At 40.5% G+C, this 19,000-nt stretch overlaps 1 protein-coding gene across 1 annotated transcript in view; it reads right to left on the bottom strand.

The window, feature by feature from the left end:
• The window catches only part of RHEB (Ras homolog enriched in brain), a 59,961-nt gene that overhangs the window by 19,451 nt on the left and 21,510 nt on the right, over window positions 1-19,000 (bottom strand). Inside the window, exon 2 of the mRNA XM_006895139.1 lies at window positions 8,693-8,764. Within this exon, the coding sequence (XP_006895201.1) occupies window positions 8,693-8,764 (72 nt within the window). The remainder of the gene's footprint in view (window positions 1-8,692; window positions 8,765-19,000) is intronic.

Here is a 19,000-nt window from a genome sequence, read left to right as displayed (position 1 = left end):
GTTGAAAGAGAAGTAATAATCAAAGGCAATCCTATTAGCATCATACTTTTGTAATTCAAGCAAGGCTAGAAGTTAGCTGAGTGATGATTATAGAACAGCCTACTTAAGCAAAAGGTGACCTCAGAATTGTGTTCAGGACCACATTTCTAATCATTTTTACTCCCTTTTAGGAAAATAACAATTTAAGGAAATAAATCAGATGAAAACAGAATCAGAGGAAGTATCCCAACATAGAATATACTCAATGTAGCCTACTGTGTAGTGTCAAGATATCAATGAAGATGACTGCATCCTGCAAAGGATGGCACTTTCAATCACTACTGGCCCAGCGGTGGTCACTGTAGAAGAGCAAAAAAGTATATTTTGGATTTCATGGAAGGAAACAATGGTGAGCAATAAACCCAGCAAACTTCAACTAGAGCTAAATAACAGTGGTTATGAGGCATAATGTAAGTATTATGAAAAGGTTATTACAATTAAAGAATTAATTCCAGGAGGAATACTTCTTTAATGTCTATTATCATCATCAGTAAATGCTTGGAATACTATAATCCCTGGCCCTAGCGAGCTTTCACAAACACACATGCTAGCACAAATCTTTACAGGAGAAGATTGTTCGTCTTTGTCCTCGGGAGATCTACTGGATTCACACTGCCCAACCTTACAGTTAGCAGCCTGCGATATACTAGCAGTATGTTAATAAAAAATGTAGGTAGAAAATTAAGATATGAAGAGGCAGGAGGCCAACCCATCCATTTTGCTTTAGAAAACAAAGACAAAGACTTTAAATTTTCATTCTGAATATAAGGAGTAAGTAAACCAAAGACTTAGATAAGGCAATAATCTGATCTGATTCATATTTTCTGATCTCTCTAGCTATTCTGTGACTAACAGAAAAGGGAAAAAAAATTGACACAGAAAGATTAGGTAGGAGCCCACAAAACAGTGACTATATTCATTAATATTGCTTAACTATTTTGTTAATGCACCTCATTGAGGATTCTCCTCAACTTCTATAACCCATAACATCCTTATATAGCAATTGGTCTTGACAATGTGTTCAGAGTAAATAGAATTCTTGCCATCCTCACTTCCAAGAACATTTTGGTTTGATTTCTTCTAGAGAGGATTTGGTCATTCTTTTGGTAGTCTACATATCTTCTTTGTCAATGCTATAGTTTAAATGTATGAATTCTTCCATTTTCCTTCCTTAGGGGCAAGCTTTCATGTGCCTATGGAGGCACGGTGGAAAAATGCCATAGCTTGAATCACTAAAGCAGCATCTTTACTTTTTAAATTGTGAAAAGGGTATTCTGTAGTAGATTTATACCAACTGACATATTTCAGCTAACAGATGCTGCCCTGACGTGCTCACCAAGTTGTGTCAAGAAATCTGGAGAACAACCACTTGGTCAACTGACTGGAAGAGATCTGTATTTGTTCCCATTCCAAAGAAAGGTGACCCAACAGAGTGTGGAAACTATAGAACAATATTGTTGATTTCACATGCAAGCAAGATTCTACTGAAGATTATCCAAAACCAACTGGAACAACACATCAGCAGAGAACTGCCAGAAGTCCAGGCTGGGTTTAGAAGGGGTTGTGGTACTAGGGATATTGTAGCTGATGTTAGATGGATCTTGGCTGAAAGCATGGAGAACCAGAGAAATGTCTACCTGTGTTTCATTGATTATGCAAAGGCATTTGACTGTGTGGACCATAACTGTGGCTGACTCTGAGAAGAATAGGAATCCCGGAACACTTGATTGTGCTAATGCGAAACCTATACTTGAACCAAGAGGCAGTCGTCAGAACAGAGCAAAGAAACACTGCATGGTTCAAAATTGGGAAGGGCATACGCCAGGGATGTGTCCTATCTCCATACCTTTTCACCTGTATGCAGAACAGATCATCCAGGAGGCTGGGCTCTATGAGAAGAAATGTGGGGTCAAGATTGGTGGAAGATCTATCAACAATCTGTGTTATGCAGTTGACACAACCCTGCTTGCTGAAACTGAGGAGGACCTGAAGCGCTTGCTTTGGCGGGTCAAGGACTGCAGCCTTCAATATGGATTGAGGCTCAATGTCAAGAAGACAAAGATTCTCACCACTGGACCAATTGGAAGCATCAGGATGGATGGTGAAGAGATTGAGACTGTTCACAGCTTTAGTTTGCTTGGCTCCATAGTCTTGGCACCAGCAGCCAGGAAATTAAAAGACTTACTGAGGTGGTAAAGTCTGCTGTTAGGGACCTCTCTAAAGTACTCAAGAGCAACGGTGTCTCTCTGGAGACTAGGGTGCATCTGATACAGGCCATGGTCTTTGCAATCACTTGTTATGTGTCAGAGAGTTGGACAATGACTAGGGAGGATAGAAGGAGAATTGATGCTTTTGAGCTTTGGTGTTGGAGAAGAGTACTGAAGGTACCCTGGACTGCTAAGAAAACAAACAGATTCATCCTAAAGAGGGTTAAACTGGGCTGCTCCTTGGAGGCAAGGATTCTGAGGCTTCATCTGACATACTTTGGTCATGTTGTAAGGAGAGACCAGTCCTTGGAGAAGGGCATCATGCTTGGGAGGGTGGAGGGCAGGTGCAGGAGGGGAAGGCCATCGAGGAGGTGGATTGATTTGGTGACTGGGGTAATCATGAGTGTGTCGGAGACAATGAGATTGGCACAGGACAGAACAGAGTTTAGGGCAACTCGATGGCACATAACAACAATAACAACAACTGACTTCTTAACAATTGCTTGACACATAGCTATAAAAATGGACTCAAATGTACCAAAAATCATGAAGATGCATCAGGGCCCGTTTGTCTCCTTGAGCTGGACTGGAGCTGACTCAATGGCAACTAACAATAAGACTATCATAATCTAGGACATGACAGTGGCCTAGACCTTAAGGGCAGAGATAGAGAGAAAAGGGATGGTAAAACTCCGAAAGCATTTCTACAGCAGTGCCAGAAAGATCTTGAGACTGAATACAAGGAAGTAAAGTTTGAGAGGAGAAAGGAGTCAAGACGACCTCCAGAGAGAGAGAAGGAAGGCGGAGTCAAGATGACCTCCAAGTTCTTGGCCTAAGCAACTAGATAAACAGAGTTGGTATCAATACAGAAAAGATTACCCAAAAGGCAGTGTGGATGTAAAACTCACTGCTGTCAAGTCAAAGCGGACTCATTTTTCTGAGGCTATAAATTACACGAGAAGAGATGGCCCATCTTTCTCCTGCAGAGCAACTGCAGAGATTCGGGCTGCCAAACAGGCACCATCTCTGGTTAGAAGCACAACTCCTTACAGATTACATCACCAGAGCTCCCACAGATGAGAGAGGAAAAGAATTAAGTGTTGGATATTAGATATGCCAAATTTGAGACACCTATTAAACACTTAATGTGTGAGATACAGGTAGTCAATAAAAAAGCAAAATTCAGAGAAGGTACTAGAGCCAGGGGTACATATTTAAGTCATTAATAAACTGATGAAGTCTGAGTTTAAGTTGCAGTCTTAGTGTATCCAGGCTACACTCATAGTCCAGAATAAAAGAAAAGAATTCAATAAAGATGACCTGAAGTAGCCAATGAGAAAAAAACTCCAAAAAGCAAGTATACAAAGGATCCAAGAGAGGGGAAAAAATAAATAAATAAATTAATTAATTAATAGGTAGTTTAGTCTACTTTTGCACTGAAGAAAGAGAACAATATCCTCTGCTATATGGTGGCCTGGAGGTAAGAGAACCTGTGGTGCAATCCCAAAGGATTCGAATCCACCAGCTGCTCTGCAGGAGAATATGCAATCTCCTCCCATGTGATTTATAGCCTCTGAAACCCGAGAGTAGAATCAGCTCTGGGTTGATTCTAACTTGATGGCACACAGTAACAATATCAACACAGACCAAGAACAGCTTCTGCTATGTCCTCTGCTTTCCTTTTTTGTATAAAATTAGAAAGTGGACTTTATCTTAATATCTTTTTCTTTGAACTATTCCTATCTAAAACAATGACATTCTGAGAAGTTTATTCACAATGCAAAGTTTGGTAACGATGAAAAAACTTCGAGTTGTTGCTATTAGGTGCCATTGAGCAGACTGTGGCTCACAGCGACCCTATGAACAACAGACTGAAACTCTGCCCTATGCTGTGTCATCCTCATTATCTCCACCTCTTTAAAGTCCACTGCTGCCATCACTCTATCAAACCATTTTACTGAGGATCATCCTTTATTTCACTGATCCTCTACCTTTCCAAGCATGACATGTTTTTCTAAGGACTCCTGACATATGCACAAAGTATGTGAGACAAAATCCCATGATCCTTGCCACCAAGGAGCACCCTGACAGATTAGTGTTAAGAAATTTGTCCTCCTGTGTTTTCTGCTTTTCTCAATCTAGGTAAGATACTTAACTATCACTTTTAAATTCCTTATCAGAAAGCTCCAATACCTTTCTTTCTTGCAAAGATTTATTTTTTTCTTCTCTATTTTGGTCACATTTTTGTTCTACCTTGTGCTAGGTTTCAGAGGGGTTTAGAGTTATCTTTGCTTCTGAAACATCGTGGCGGTGCTGTCTTTGTACTGTTTTGTTCTGATATATCTGACTGAGCTATGTGAGCAGACTGAGTTACTTGCTAGCTGGGTAATTCTTAATGTCTCATCATCCCCCCAATGCCACCTCCATCTCCTCATGGGTGTAATAGAGGATGGTAATCTATGTGCAGTTTTCTGTGTAGAGCAATTGAAGGCAGACTGGGCTGGTGTTGGTCTCTCATAGATTAGCTGGAGCAAGAGGTAGTTTTTCATTTTGCTCTGCAGGTGAAGCTGCAGGAGGTGCTATGTATGGCAGAAAACTGCTGCTATCTGTTGTCAGGACAAATAAAAAGGGGGGGAAACACCAAAACAAGATTGAACACTAAAAGAAAATGGGGGGGACCCAGAAAAACTGAGAGTGGCACAAAATGAATAGAAATCAGAATGGAAAGGTAAGAATGAAGAGCGAGAAAATGTGCAAAAGAAAAGGAAAAAGCCAGGGAGATGAAGAGTGGAAAATGCCAGTGGGGTGAAGTGGGAAGAAGTGTAAAACAAAACACAAAAATCCCACCTCCAGATTCCTTTCCCATCAGAACTAAAAAGTGGTCTGGAAGGTTAAAAAAAGGAGGGAAAGTAACTGAAATGGACTCCTGTGCTTATAGCACACATTGGTATCAAACAATATTGTATTCGCTGAAATTGTTCGACCACATTCCTGGAATGAGTAAATGAGTGATGTTCTCCACATTATTTGGGGGCAGGAGATATATAGCTTTCTAATCTCTTAAATAAAAGTTTTCTCTTTCTCTCTTTTTTTTTTAAAGAAAAACAAACAAGAAAATCCAAAAAGCAATAGAAATTAAAAGCTATAGAGGCAGATGGACTAAAGACCTGATTAGTGCTCTTATCATTGCTCTTGTGGGTGGACACAAGAGGCCTGGCATGGCACAAGGTCTGTCAGCTGAGAAGGTTAGAACTGGGATGCCAGTTAGGCCAGAGTTTCTGCTCCACTGAGAAAAGATGAGGCCCAAAAATGTAAACCAAGCTATAAGTAGGAACATTTCATGTCTTTCAGATGTTGGGGCATCCCTACTGTGGCAATATTTCTGCTGGTCTCAAAGCAGCCTTGGATAATCTGCCTGTCTGGGGATCATGTCTTTGTCCAGGAGTTGGGTGCAGGCTGGGTCCCTACTCAGATACGGTTAGCATGAAGAGACTGTCACTGCAAGGGATGGTGCACTGCTCCAATTATAGCTGTGATTTATGTTGGTAAAGGGTCTCTGGTGAAAAGTGATGACTCCAGTCAGAGGTGGTGCCCCACTGCAGGCCAACCATGGCACAGTCCACTGGCTCCTGAGAGAGACTATGAGTATAGTATTGGGCATGCTTCTGGCGCCAGATCAATATAGTACGGGTCTGGCCTTTGGTGGAGCCTGGCTGGGACAAGGATTACGAGCAGCCACTTGTTTGTGGTAGCACAAGAAAGATACTAACCCAAACCGTGGGAGGGCACAGATCACAAGTGGGAAGAATGCACCTTTCCTGTCATCAGCTGCTAGTATGGATACTGGCACAATATCAGGTCCCATGTCATCTGGACAGCTGTTTAAAATGGCAGAGTTACACTGTCCAATGCTCTTTTATTCTATTCTTCCCTTCATTCCATGTTTGAAGTACATCCCTGTCTTTTCTTTTTAAACATAGGATTCCAGGATTATTATCTGTACTTATTATCTCTTTTTAAACATAGGATTTCAGGATTATTATCTGTATTTATTATCTTAGGAGAGCTCAGGTGTCCTAATCAGTAGCAAACTGTGCTAGATGGAAGGGGAGGAAGGGGATCTGTTATCTTTGTTTTTTGATGTCTTCAGGGAAGAGGACAGAGAGCTGCCTTCGGTCTAATCTACCATCTTATCAGGAATTCCCTCAAGGAAGTACCCTCCATTTCCTCCAAGACAACTTTGTTAGTAGTGTGGCAGTTCATGGGTATACTGCTTGTCTTTTTCATGGGCACATTTTCAACACTCTTCACTGATATCACAATTTTAAAGAAAGCAATTCTCTGGTCTTCCTTATTCAATATTATTTATTTATAAAATGATAACTTACTAATTTTATGAGTGGCTTTATCAATCATCCACAGTATTACTTTCATAAAACAGATGTTTTGTGCTGTTAACCCAAAGGTTCAAATCCATCAGCTGCTCTGAGGAATAAAATATAGGCTGTCTCCTCTGGTGGGTTTTACAGCCTGGGAAACCCAAAACAGAACAGACTTGGAGGCAATGAGTTTTTAGATTTATTCTTGCCTTAAAAAGACAACCAACCATTAGTTTAAGTTAATCATATTAATTAATTTGTATCAAATTTTTAACACTACAGTAGTAGGCCTACTTTCACAAAATGTATTTCTGACCTAAAAAAGATCTCCAAACTAGAAAACTATTTTTTTAGTGATACTATTTGCTAATACTGCTAGGGCTAAAGATTCAGTCCCAGAACTTTTGTTTTCACATCCCTGTTACAGCTGAGCACTGTTTTACTCCTGAATTACGGGAGAATGGAGAGGAAGAGTGAGTCACCAGGGCTTCTCCCTGTCAGGAGCAGAGTAAATAGAAGCGGATTGTCTGAATATATATCACAATGTTTTAAAGAACACTTAGAGTCTAATATTAATTTCTGCTCTTGCTTAAAAACTTTAATGGACAAATAACTATAATTCCTTTTGAAAACTACAAAAAAACCCTTTCAGATGTTATTTTAAATTTAGGCTAGAGTATTTTAATAATTTAAATATCTTACAACTTGTTGGTTTCACATGGACACGAGACAACAGCAATACACTGCAAATACATTAAAAATTTATATACAGGAATTTCTCTTGACCTATTAAGCATACACACAAAATATTTACTGTAATATATTTGACTGACTCATGAGTAGCTGCTGTTGTGTACTTTCGAGTAACTGATGCACAGATGACCCTCCAGTGGATTTTCAGAGGCAATAATTTATATCAGAGGAGATTACCCATCTTCTCCCATAAAGCAGATGGATTCAAACTGTATACTTTTTGTGTTAGCATCACAATTCCGTACCACTACACCATTTTATCCAGTTGAAAATTTTTAACCAAAACCCCATAACTCACTGGAGACTGTCCACTTTCTCTCACTGAGTGGCTGATACATTCAAACCACTGACCTATCAGTTATTAATTAGCCTGCTATATTGTGCACTAAGCCAACAAGGCACTCTGATTGCACGTGCACTGTTTAGCTGCCACTCTACAGGTTAGTGGTTTGAGTCCACCAGTTGCCTTACAGAAGACAGACCTCTTTCCAAATAGACTTAGAGGCTCGGAAACCCAATGGAAGGTCACTATGAGTCTAAATCAACTCCACTGTAGGGGAACATTTTTAACAGTTCAATTTATTCATTTGTGAATAAACAGCACTCTAAAATAATGTCCTGTGGGTGAAACTGGAAGAATAGTTAATTCCTGCCAGCTGCACAGAAGGACACATTCTGAATTTGTCTCTGGAGAACCACAGTCATACTCGTGTGTTATTTGTCAGATTATTAACTTAGAGGTCAGCTGTGTGAATGCATCAAGGGATCTGTGGACAAAGTTGGACAGTCTCTTCCCATAAAGATTTACAGCTTTGGAAATATGATTGAGGGTCATCATGAGTCAGAAATGACTTGAATCTTACAGGGATGCCATTTCTCTAAATGGACTCAATGACAGTGATTATATGCTTGGCTGCTAAACAAAAGTGGGACAGTTCAAAACTACTAGCAACTCTCTAAGATAAAGATGTGGTAGGCTGCTTCTGTAAAGCTCAGCCAGCCTTGGAAAACTTAAGACAGTTCTACTCTGTCTTCAGTCTCTATGAGTTAGAATCAACTTTGAAAGTAAGGGGAATTATTAGTGATGAGCATTTTTGGGTGGTTCTAACAGTTAACACCTATATAGTTAAATGAAAGGTCACAAAAATTAATTTTAATGTCTTCCATCTATAGCACAAAAAATTCAAACCATTCATAGCTCTTGGATTGTACAAAAATGAATACTTGCATCCAAAGGCATTAGGAACACACAATGGGTATTTATGTGCAAAAGGAAAGCTACTGTTTATATAAATACTTGAAAACAATACTTACTGTTTTCAATGGTTGGGTCGTAGGAATCAACAAATTGGCCTTCAACGAACTGAATTGTCAATGAGGATTTCCCTATGAAAGAGAATAGTAACTCAGTTATGTATTGGTATGTTAAAAGTAAAAAGCTTATAACTGTACTATTTTATATATATTTAAAAAAAAAACAACCAACAAACCCAAACCAAAGAAATAACTTATGGTATTACAATCAGAAAAAATTCTTTAATTCCTATCTGAGCTATTTCAAAAAAGAAAATAAATTTCACTAATATGCTTTAAACAAACTTTTAGTAAAACTCTTATAAGGGAATTTCCTGTGGTCTCCTTGAAATCTGCCTGTTCAGTTTTAATACATTGTTGCTGTTGTTATGTGCCATTGAGTCGCTTGAGACTCGTAGCAACCCTATGTACAAGAGCCCTGAAACCTGCTCTATCCTGTGCCAACTACTGTCTCTGACAAATCTACTCTCATTACCCATCACTGTATCAATCCATCTCATCAATGGTCTCCCTCTCTTTTTCCATCCCTCTACCCTTCCAAGACTGATGTCCCTCTCCAAGGACTGGTCTCTCCTTGCAACATGTCCAAAGTTATCAGACAAAGCCTCAGAATCCTTGCTTCCAAAGAGCAGCCTGGCTTCAACCTCTCTAGGATGAACCTGTTTGTTCTCCTAGTTATTTAGAAACATTAGCAAATACAGCTTTTAAAGAGAAAAATATAAAAATATGTACAAAAGTTTAAAAGACAAAAACTTCTTGAAGGCAGAGATCTTGCCTCAAGTCATTCAGGATTAAATACCTAATCCTGTGTGGTATTTAATAAATACAGGGAGCTCTGGGGGCCTAATGGTTAAGAAGTAAGGTTACAATCCAAAGACACCTGGTTCAAATCTACCAGCTGTTCATGGGAGAAGGATGGACAATATGATTTACTGCCTATGAAAACCCCCAGACGGTCAGGTATGAATCATTTACAACTACAAGGCACACACCACCACCACCACGCCCAGTATATTCTGTTGCCACTGAGTTTCCTCTAACTCATGTAGAACCCATGTGTATCAGAGTAGAAGGGGACTCCATGGAGTTAACTTGTGTAAATAATTCGATCACTGGGTCTATTCCCCCCCCCCCCCCCCCCCCCGGGCACTTCTGGGTGGACTAAAACCTTTCAGTTAGCAACTAAGCATGTAAACCATTTGCCTTACCAAGGGATTTCTACCTAGTTTTAAATAATAAATAGTTTCAAAATCCACAAAATCATCAGCAAAAACTGGGGCTGAATACAACATATCATTTACGTTCTAAACCCTGTATCTACTGGAGGACTTTAGAACAGGATTAGTACCTTTAAGGAAACAACATATAAGCATAGTCCTTATCACTTTATCACAAGGAAACAGAAATTGGTTATTCCTCACCAATTTCACCCTTAAAGTCTTCCTTCTCTCCTACATTATTGGAGCATTATTAAACACATACACCGTGCTGACTTAATGTCTTTCACATAACTCATAACTCTAAAGGAGCTACAATGAAGATAAAGGAGAGGGGTGTGATCAGTACATACAGTTTATGCTGTGCTTTCCCTTTCTCTTGACCATGGATAGGAACGTTTTCACAACCAAAGATATTCCACGTATATGAAGAGGGGAAAAAAAGCTTGACTTAAAAATAGGAGACGCTAGCAGACAAGAAATGTTAAGCTGGAAAGCCTATTTACTCCACTTATCAATCTGAATCTGGAAAGCCAGCCACTGAGAGTCCTATCGAACACATATGCAATCACCATGACTCAAGGCTGCCTTGACAACTTTTTTTAAAAAAGAAGCACACTGAACAACAAAAAGAAGTAAGGTTCTATTTGCATTGAATAATACAGCGTAAAGCAAAAGAAGTTGAATCACAGTTTCTTTAGTGTCTGAAGGGTACTACCATGGCCAAATCTGTGGAAGGGTGTACTGCTAATGAAAAGGTCAGGCCTCTAGGGGTTCTGATCCACCAACACCTCAGTAGGAAAAAGATCAGCAATCTCCTCTCGTGTAATTCACAGCTTTGGAAATCCAATGGAGGATATATGGGTTGGTCCTGACTTGACTGTACATTTTGAAGCCCTCCCTCATGGCATAGTGTGTTGTATTCTCTAGTGGCCCACAGGAGAAAGATGGGTGGTTACAATTTTGGTAACCCAAAGGTTGGTTGTTGCCATGAGCTGGCATCAACTTGCCAGCAATGGATGGGTGATTGAGAGGCACTTTGAAGAGTTCTAATAAGAGAGCCCTAGTGGCCTAGTGGCAAAAAGCTGCGCTGTAATCCTGAAGGCATGCAGTTCAAGGCTACCAACTGTGCAGCTGGAGAAGGATGATAAGCAATTTCCTCCTGTGCGATTAATTGCCTCTGAAAACCCACCAGAGGGTCAGCTATGGATCGATTCCGACTCTATGATACACAACAACAGGGGCATTACATGTGAGGTTGCTAAACAAAAGAGCAGATGTTCAAATCTACCAGCTAGGCAGTCTCGTAATTACAACCTGATGAGGATAACAAGGAGTAGGGATAGAGCCATAGGTTTGGGTTTTTCTCCATTTTCTAGGAGCTTTGGTGGAAGTTTCTGACATCAATTTTATCAAGTAATTTTTTGCTTGCTACACATAAAGCATTCAAAGCATCTGTATCATACTAAAGAGACTTTTTATTTTTTGGAGGGTTGCCTTACAAACAGAAAAGAAGAAAGCAAGCAAGGGATATTATCTCTAAATATAAATGAAAAACATTACAAAGAAAAAGGGGACGAGATTAAAGAGATTTTTGTAACTGACAGGTAATTTTAAGTAGAACTGGGTTATAAACAGTGAAAGGGGTTAATATATACATGAGAAGTCCCTGTCCAAAAGAGGAGAAAAAGCAGTAGGAAGCACTGCATTTGGCTATATCTGTATTAGAATCCAGGTTAACTCTAGAACTTGGAGAGGGTAGGGTGAGAGGGGGAAAGCTCAAGAGGAGTTATGTAAAATTTAAGAATTCATTAACTGAAAAGACAGTTAACACACCTTAAACAAGACAGTATGAGATAAAGTACAGTAATCATTCTGGGGAAAGACAACAACATGCAGTAACCAAGTAACAAAGCATAGTGACAGCAAATTATTCTCTTCAACAGTAAACTGGAATAAAAGAATAAAAAACGACAATCCTTAGAGATTAAGCTGGATTACGCCATTAGGCTGGTCCATGGGGAAAAGGTGTTAATTATTAGGAATGAGAATTAAAGAAATGCAAGGACTCCCTTGGGTCTCCCCCTCCCTAGTCATTTCTCTAAAGAGATCATAATTACTGAAATTCGGTACAGACAGGAGAGCTGTATGTGTGGAAGGGACAGCTGTTTCTGCTGTTTTCATCATAATATAAAATTACTAAACAATAAGTGATAAAAAGTAATAAAAAGAAAGTATGAGATGATAAATCTTGGTAAATCTCAACTGCTCATTTTTGAAGTGCTGTTCTAAACTCCAGTTACAAAAAGTTTTGGTTTTGAAAAAACAATTCAGCTCTTTTGATAAAATTTTGTTTAGTTTGCTTTACCAGAGATTATAGTGTATTTCAACAACAATCATATTCTCAAAAGATTGTACAATCTGAGAAAAATGTCAAATTTCACATCATCCCCTTGAAGAATGTTATGAATGATCTGAAATAACTGAAGGGCAGCACCGCTCACGGGCTCGCGCGCACAGAGAGCCGGACGCAGACACACACTCACCCGGAGCGCACACAGAGCGCGGGCGGGGTCAGTGAAGAGACCAGGGGCGCGCGCACGGGGGTGACACGGCTCGGACGTGCACACGCACACACAGACGCTCTCCGGCGCGCTCTGACACAGGCACAAATCCCCCGAGGAGTGCACACCCTCCCCCCACCCCCGCAGAGAGACAAGGACACCCGCGCGAGCACTCGCGCACAGACAGGCGGGCACATAAATTCAGATTTATGCACATCCAAAGATATATCTCAACAACACATTTTATGATGTACTGCATTATTTCAAAAGTTTGAAAATAATACACTAGAATATCCTGTAACTGTTGATACATGCCGTAAAGTCAACTGCAACTTGTAATGACCCTATGAATAATGGATCTGAACCCTGCCCTAGTATGTGCCATCCTCATCATCTCTGACACACTTGAGCAACTGCTACAATCACTGTTTCAATCTATCTTGTTGAGGGTCTTCCTCTTTTACCCTCCAATTTTCTAAACATGATGTCCTTCTACAAGGACTGGTTTGCTCTAATAATATTCCCAAAGAATGTCAGATGGAGTCTCATCATCCTTGCCTCTAAGGAGTGCCCTGGTTTCACTTTCTCTAGGATAAACTTGTTTTCTTGAAAGTCCATGGGACGTTCAGCACTCCAACGAAACTCAAAAAGGCCAGTATCAAGTCTTCTGTCATTCTCAGTCACTGTCTAATTTTCAGATGCACATAGCAAGCAACAAAGAAGACCACGGCCTGGATCATGTGTATCTTTAAATTGGCATCACTGCTCTTTAGAATTCTGGATTAGTCTCTGAAAGATTTCTCCAGTGCAACTTGTCCTTTGATTTCTTGATTGTTGGTGCCAATGGTGTGGATCCATGTAAGATGACATCACTGACAACTTAAATCTCTTCTCCATCTATCATGGTGCTGGCCCACTGGTGAGGATTTCTGTTTTCTTGATGTTGAGATGTAATCCTTATTACCGCTGTGGTCTTTCATCTTCTGTAGTAAGCATTTCAGGTCCTCTTCACTTTCATCAAGCAAAGTTTTTTCATCTCCATACTCAGTCTTCCTCCAATCCTGACGCCACTTTCTTCTTGATAAAGTCCAGCTACCCAAATCATTTCTTCAGCACACAGACAGGGTATAGTCCTGATGCAGCACGCCTTTATAATTTTAAAACATAAAGTCCCAAGTACTTTTTATCCAAACAAATAAAAAAATCACTGAGGTGTTTATAAAAGTATAAAAAAGTAATTTTTAAGCAGTTCTTCTAAACTTTAACCAGGTAAAAGTAACATTTTTTCCAATGATAAAATGACACTATGAGCCCCTCTTCTGCTTCTCCAGTATCCTATTACAGAGAACACAATTTCAATACTACAGATACTTTCAAGGTTACTAAAAAAAAAAAAAACAAACTGTTGCATGAATCTCACTCTTTGTTGATTATTTAAAAATAAGAGTTTTACAAAATGTGTTAACAGTTTCATACATCTTCTCACATAAACACCCCACACACATACAATTAACTGGGTATTTACTACCCCCTTCACATTTAATAGAATAATTTACATGTTACTTCATTATTGTCATGAGGACAAGCAACAGGAGGAATTAATACACTGTTGTTACATGCTGCTTGCTGAGTTGCATGATACTCATAGCAACCCTACGTACAACAGCTCTGAATCCTGTTCTATTCTGAGTCAAGCTTACTATCTTAGATACACATCTACCCCCATTACCCCAGTCACTGAGTCAATCCATCTCATCCAGGGTCTTCCTCTCTTACAATGTCCCTCAATCCTCCTAAGTATGATGTGTTTCTCCAACAACTGGTCCCTCCTTGCAATATGCCCAAAGTATGTGAGATGGAGCTTCAGAATCCTAGCTTCCTAGGAGCAGCTTGGTTTTACCCTCTCCATACCTTATGAACCTATATACAGAACAGATTATCCGCGAGGCTGGGCTCTATGAGAAGTGTGGCATCAGGACTGGTGGAAGATCCATCATTGTGTTATGTAGATGACACAAACCTGCTTGCTGAAACTGAGGAGGACCTGAAAAGCTTGCTGTGGAAGGGTCAAGGACTGCAGCCTTCAATATGGATTGAGGCTCAATGTCAAGAAGACAAAGATTCTCACCACTGGACCAATCGGCAGCATCAGGATGGACGGTGAAGAGATTGAGATTATTCACAGCTTTAGTTTGTGTGGTTCCACAAGCAACACTCTTGACACCAGCAGCCAGGAAATTAAAAGACATATTGCGATGGGAAAGTCTGCTGTTAGGGACCTCTCTAAAGTACTGAAGAGCAATGGTGTCTCTCTGGAGACTAAGGTGCGTCTGATACAGGCCATGGTCTTTGCAATCACTTGTTATGCGTCTGAGAGTTGGACAATGACTAGGGAGAACAGAAGAATTGATGCCTTTGAGCTGTGGTGCTGGAGAAGAGTATTGAGGGTACTGGACTGCTAAGAAAACAGATTCATCCTGGAAAGGGTTAAACCGGGTGGCTCCTTGGAGGCAAGGATTCTGAAGCTCTGTCTAACACACTTTGGACATGTTATAAGGAGGGACCAGTCCTTGGAGAGGAACATCATGCTTGGGAGGATGGAGGGACAGTGCAAGAGGGGAAGACCCTCTATGAGGTGGATTGATTCGGTGACTGGGGTAATCGGGGTGGGTGTGTCAGAGACAATGAGATTGGCCCAGGACAGAGCAGGGTTTAGGGCTGTTGTACACAGGGTCACTATGAGTTGCAAGTGACTTGGCGGCACATTACAACAACAACAACAACAACAACATAAACCTGTTTGTTCTCCTAGCAGTCCATGGTATATTTAATACTCTTCTCCAGCAGTACAACTCAAAGGCATCAATTCTTTTTCTATCATCCCTAGTCACTGTCCAGCGTCCAGCTCTCTGAAGCATAACAAGTAATTGTGAAGGCCATGGCCTGGATCAGGTGCACCTTAGTCTGCAGAATGACATCACTGCTTTTCAGTACTCTGGAGGGGTCCCTGACAGATTTTCCCAATGCGATTCGTATTTTGATTTCCTGGCTGCTAGTACCAAGAGTGTTGATTGTGGATGTACTATACTTTGGTCACATAGTATGAAGAAAAATACAATAGCAAAGGTTATGTCTGCTAAAGGATCAGAGAAAGTGAGGAAACCTTCAAAGTGCTGAATTGACACAACAGCCACAACAGTGAGCTCAAGTGAAACAAAAATCATGCAGGACCCAGCAACGAGCTGTTCTGGGGTCACCCTCTTAGAAATTCAACAGCAACTTTTTACAATCAATTTAAGACATAACCAATTCAGAGAACTTTTTTACCTTTACTTCAAATTCCTAATATAACTTTTAGGGTTGATGTCCACGTATGTCTAAAAAAGTGCAAACTCAAAGGCCCAAACTATCTTCACCTGCAGACCATTGTAATGATCACACAATGAAAGGATAGTTAACTCAGACAGAAGACTGTGGATGGCCCCTCTGGAAAGCTGTGGCACGATGGCTATGGAGCTGCCCAGAACAACATCTGAGAAGAGATTAAGGTTCTTAACTGCAGCTTGCTCAGCTATACAATCAACACTCTTTGGCACCAGCAGTCAAGAAATCAAAAGATAAACTGCACTGGGAAAATCTGCTGTCAGGGACCTCTCCAGAGTACTGAGAAGCAATGATAATCAGTCTAGAGACCAAGGTGTACTTGATCCATCCATGATCTCTGCAATTGCTTGGTATGCATGTGAGAGCTGGGCAATGACTAAGGATGACAGAAGAATTGATGCCTTTGAGTTGTGGTGCTGGAGAAGAGTCTTGAACATGGCCCCTGTTGCAGGTCCCAGAAGCAAGCACAGCAGTGGGCCAAGAGGCAATGCTAGAGCAACCCAGCTTCACGAAGGCTCTGTGGGTGCTGCGGCCCACAGGCACCCAGCACGAGCCCTCCCTGCCGCTAACATGCACAAGTGGAAGGTCAGCTCGGCCAAAGGGTGGTAAAGGAGGAGCCCAAGAGGAGACAGCAAGGCTGTCAGCTGTCAGCCAAGGAAAAATGCAAAATGGAAATGAAGTCCAAAAGGCAGCAGGAAAGAAGAAGTCTTCGGACAAAAAAGTGCAAACAAAAGGGAAAAGGGGAGCAAAGGGAAAACAGGCTGAAGTGGCTAACCAAGAAACTAAAAAAAAATTTATCTGCGGAAAAATGGAGAAACTAAAAACGGAGAGAGTCCGGCCTTTGATTAAGCAGGAGGGAAAGCCAAGTCTGATTAATCTTTGTCTACCATGTCTTATCAGTGGTCCCTGTATCTCCTTTCTTGTACAACCCAGAGGAATATTTTTATCAACTAATGTCATTGTTTTTGTTCAAACATTCTTCTAGGTCATATAGCCCTGGTCTGTCCACTTGCTATACAGCGGTAACTTGTGGTTGCTGTGAAGCTGAACACTGTGACACTGAAGTGCCCAATGCGTTAACAACGGTTACTCATGGCGTGCAGTGTTTGGTGGAATTCCCTGATTAAAACAAGCTTGGAAGCAGGAGTGGCATCCACTTCCATAATTGCTTGCCTCCGGAAACCCTATGAACCTGGAGAAAGGATGAAAGTCACACAAGTGTTGTGGACTTGCGTTCATGGGGTCACTATGAATTGTCTATGACTCGATGGAACTTAACAACAACAATTTTGTAAATGCAAGGGGTATTTTTGTAGCTCTAAAAACATTTTTAAGAAGGAAATCCCACTTCATTCCATTTTTAAGTGTAAATGCTTTTTTTTAATGAGATGAGATAATTTGCAGGTTGTTTATTTTTAGGTACAACCAGAAAATGTGGGATGTTAAAATTGTGGGGAGCTATTGATGTCAGTGTAACATTCCATGGGGAAAGGGGATAGTTTTTATAGCCCATAATACATAGCATACTTAATGACAATTTGGAGTCATAGTCATGCATTTATGACTTGAACATCAGTCTATTTTCCATGTTTTTTTGATACATAAATTAGAACATTGTTTAGTAAAATTTCTTCTTAAACATAATCACTCCCTCCTCATGGTTTTCTCTCCCTATGTGGATTCTGTAACATCTTTGGTCTTGGTAGTCCAGGTTTCCTAATAACTTTGTTATATGCTGTGAATGGTTGAAAATTTAAATGTGTAGTGTGTGTGATAGCAAATTATGAATTAGTAGGACTTAATGATGTGACAGTTTGCCAACTGAAGATACTAGTACTTATTTTCTTCTTTATGAAAACTTTCCTCCAAATTTAAAGCTGGAAGGTCACTGGAATTTAGAAAAGAATTGTAACTACATGGCTTTTTAGATTTTTGGTACATACATTAAGAATTGTGTACAGGCTTTTCATAACATCTCTGTACTGGTCCTTAAAACAACCAATAATACAAATAATGGGGGGGGGGTGTCAAATACATCATGTACTGCCAATAAACAAAATAGGTCTGTTTTGGAGAGGGTGAAACCATGTGTCTCCTTGGAGGCTAGGCTTTTGAAGCTCTGACTCACATACTCTGGGTATGGGGTCAGAAGGATATCATGCTTGAAAGGGTGGAGGGATAGCACAGAAGAGGAAGAACCCTGATGAGATGAACTGACACAGTAAAGGGGGCACCAGGGGTAGGAGTGTTGGAGTCAGTGAGACTGACTTAGGACACGGCAGGCTTCAGAGCTATTGTGCACAGGGTCCCTGAGTTGCAGGCAAGTACGGCAAATAACAGTATGACATTAAAACTAGAGAAAGACTCATCCACACCTGTATTATTCAAATAAATACAAGCTTGCTTGTCAAAAGAGGGCTTAAAGGGGAGCTCTGGTGGCCTAGTGCAAGGAGCTGCAACTACAATCCCAGAGGTGCATGGTTTGAATCCACCAGATGCTCTGCCGGGGAAGGAGGGGCAATCTCCTCCTGTACCAGTCAGATCTGATTTGACGGTACACTCACACAAAAATAAAAAAATAAATTTTTTTTTTTTTTTTTAAAAAGAGAGCTTAAGGCTTGCAGCACTTGTGGTAGACAATCAAAAACTATAGCCTTCAATACGGGTTGCCCCTCACATCAAGACAAAAATCCTCACCACCAGGCCAAGAGGTAACATCATGACAGAGAAAGAGTCAAGTTGTCAAGGATTTAATTTTACTGAGATCCACAATCAACACCCATGGTAGCAACCATCAGGAAATCAAGGAACATGTTACATTGGGTAAATCTGCTGTCAAAGACCTCTCTAAAGTGCTAAACAACAACTACATCAGTTTAAAGATTTACTATGCACTTGACTGAAGTCATAATATTATCAATTGCTTGCTATGCATTTGAAAGTTGGACAGAATAAGGATGACAGAAGAAGAATTGACACCTTTGAATTGAGTTGGAGAAATGCACTGAATCCTGGGAATGGCCCAAAGAACAAAAACAAATCTGTCTTGGGAAAAGTGCACCTACTAAGCTGTTCCTTAGAGGCAAACCTAGTTAAACTTGTCTCACATACTTTGGGTATACTGTGAGTAGGGGCTGTCCTCA

Source organism: Elephantulus edwardii, unplaced genomic scaffold, assembly GCF_000299155.1.
Source record: "Elephantulus edwardii isolate Elephantulus edwardi_28Jun2011 unplaced genomic scaffold, EleEdw1.0 scaffold00161, whole genome shotgun sequence".
Lineage (NCBI taxonomy): Eukaryota > Metazoa > Chordata > Mammalia > Macroscelidea > Macroscelididae > Elephantulus > Elephantulus edwardii.
This window is presented reverse-complemented; position numbering and strand designations above follow the sequence as displayed.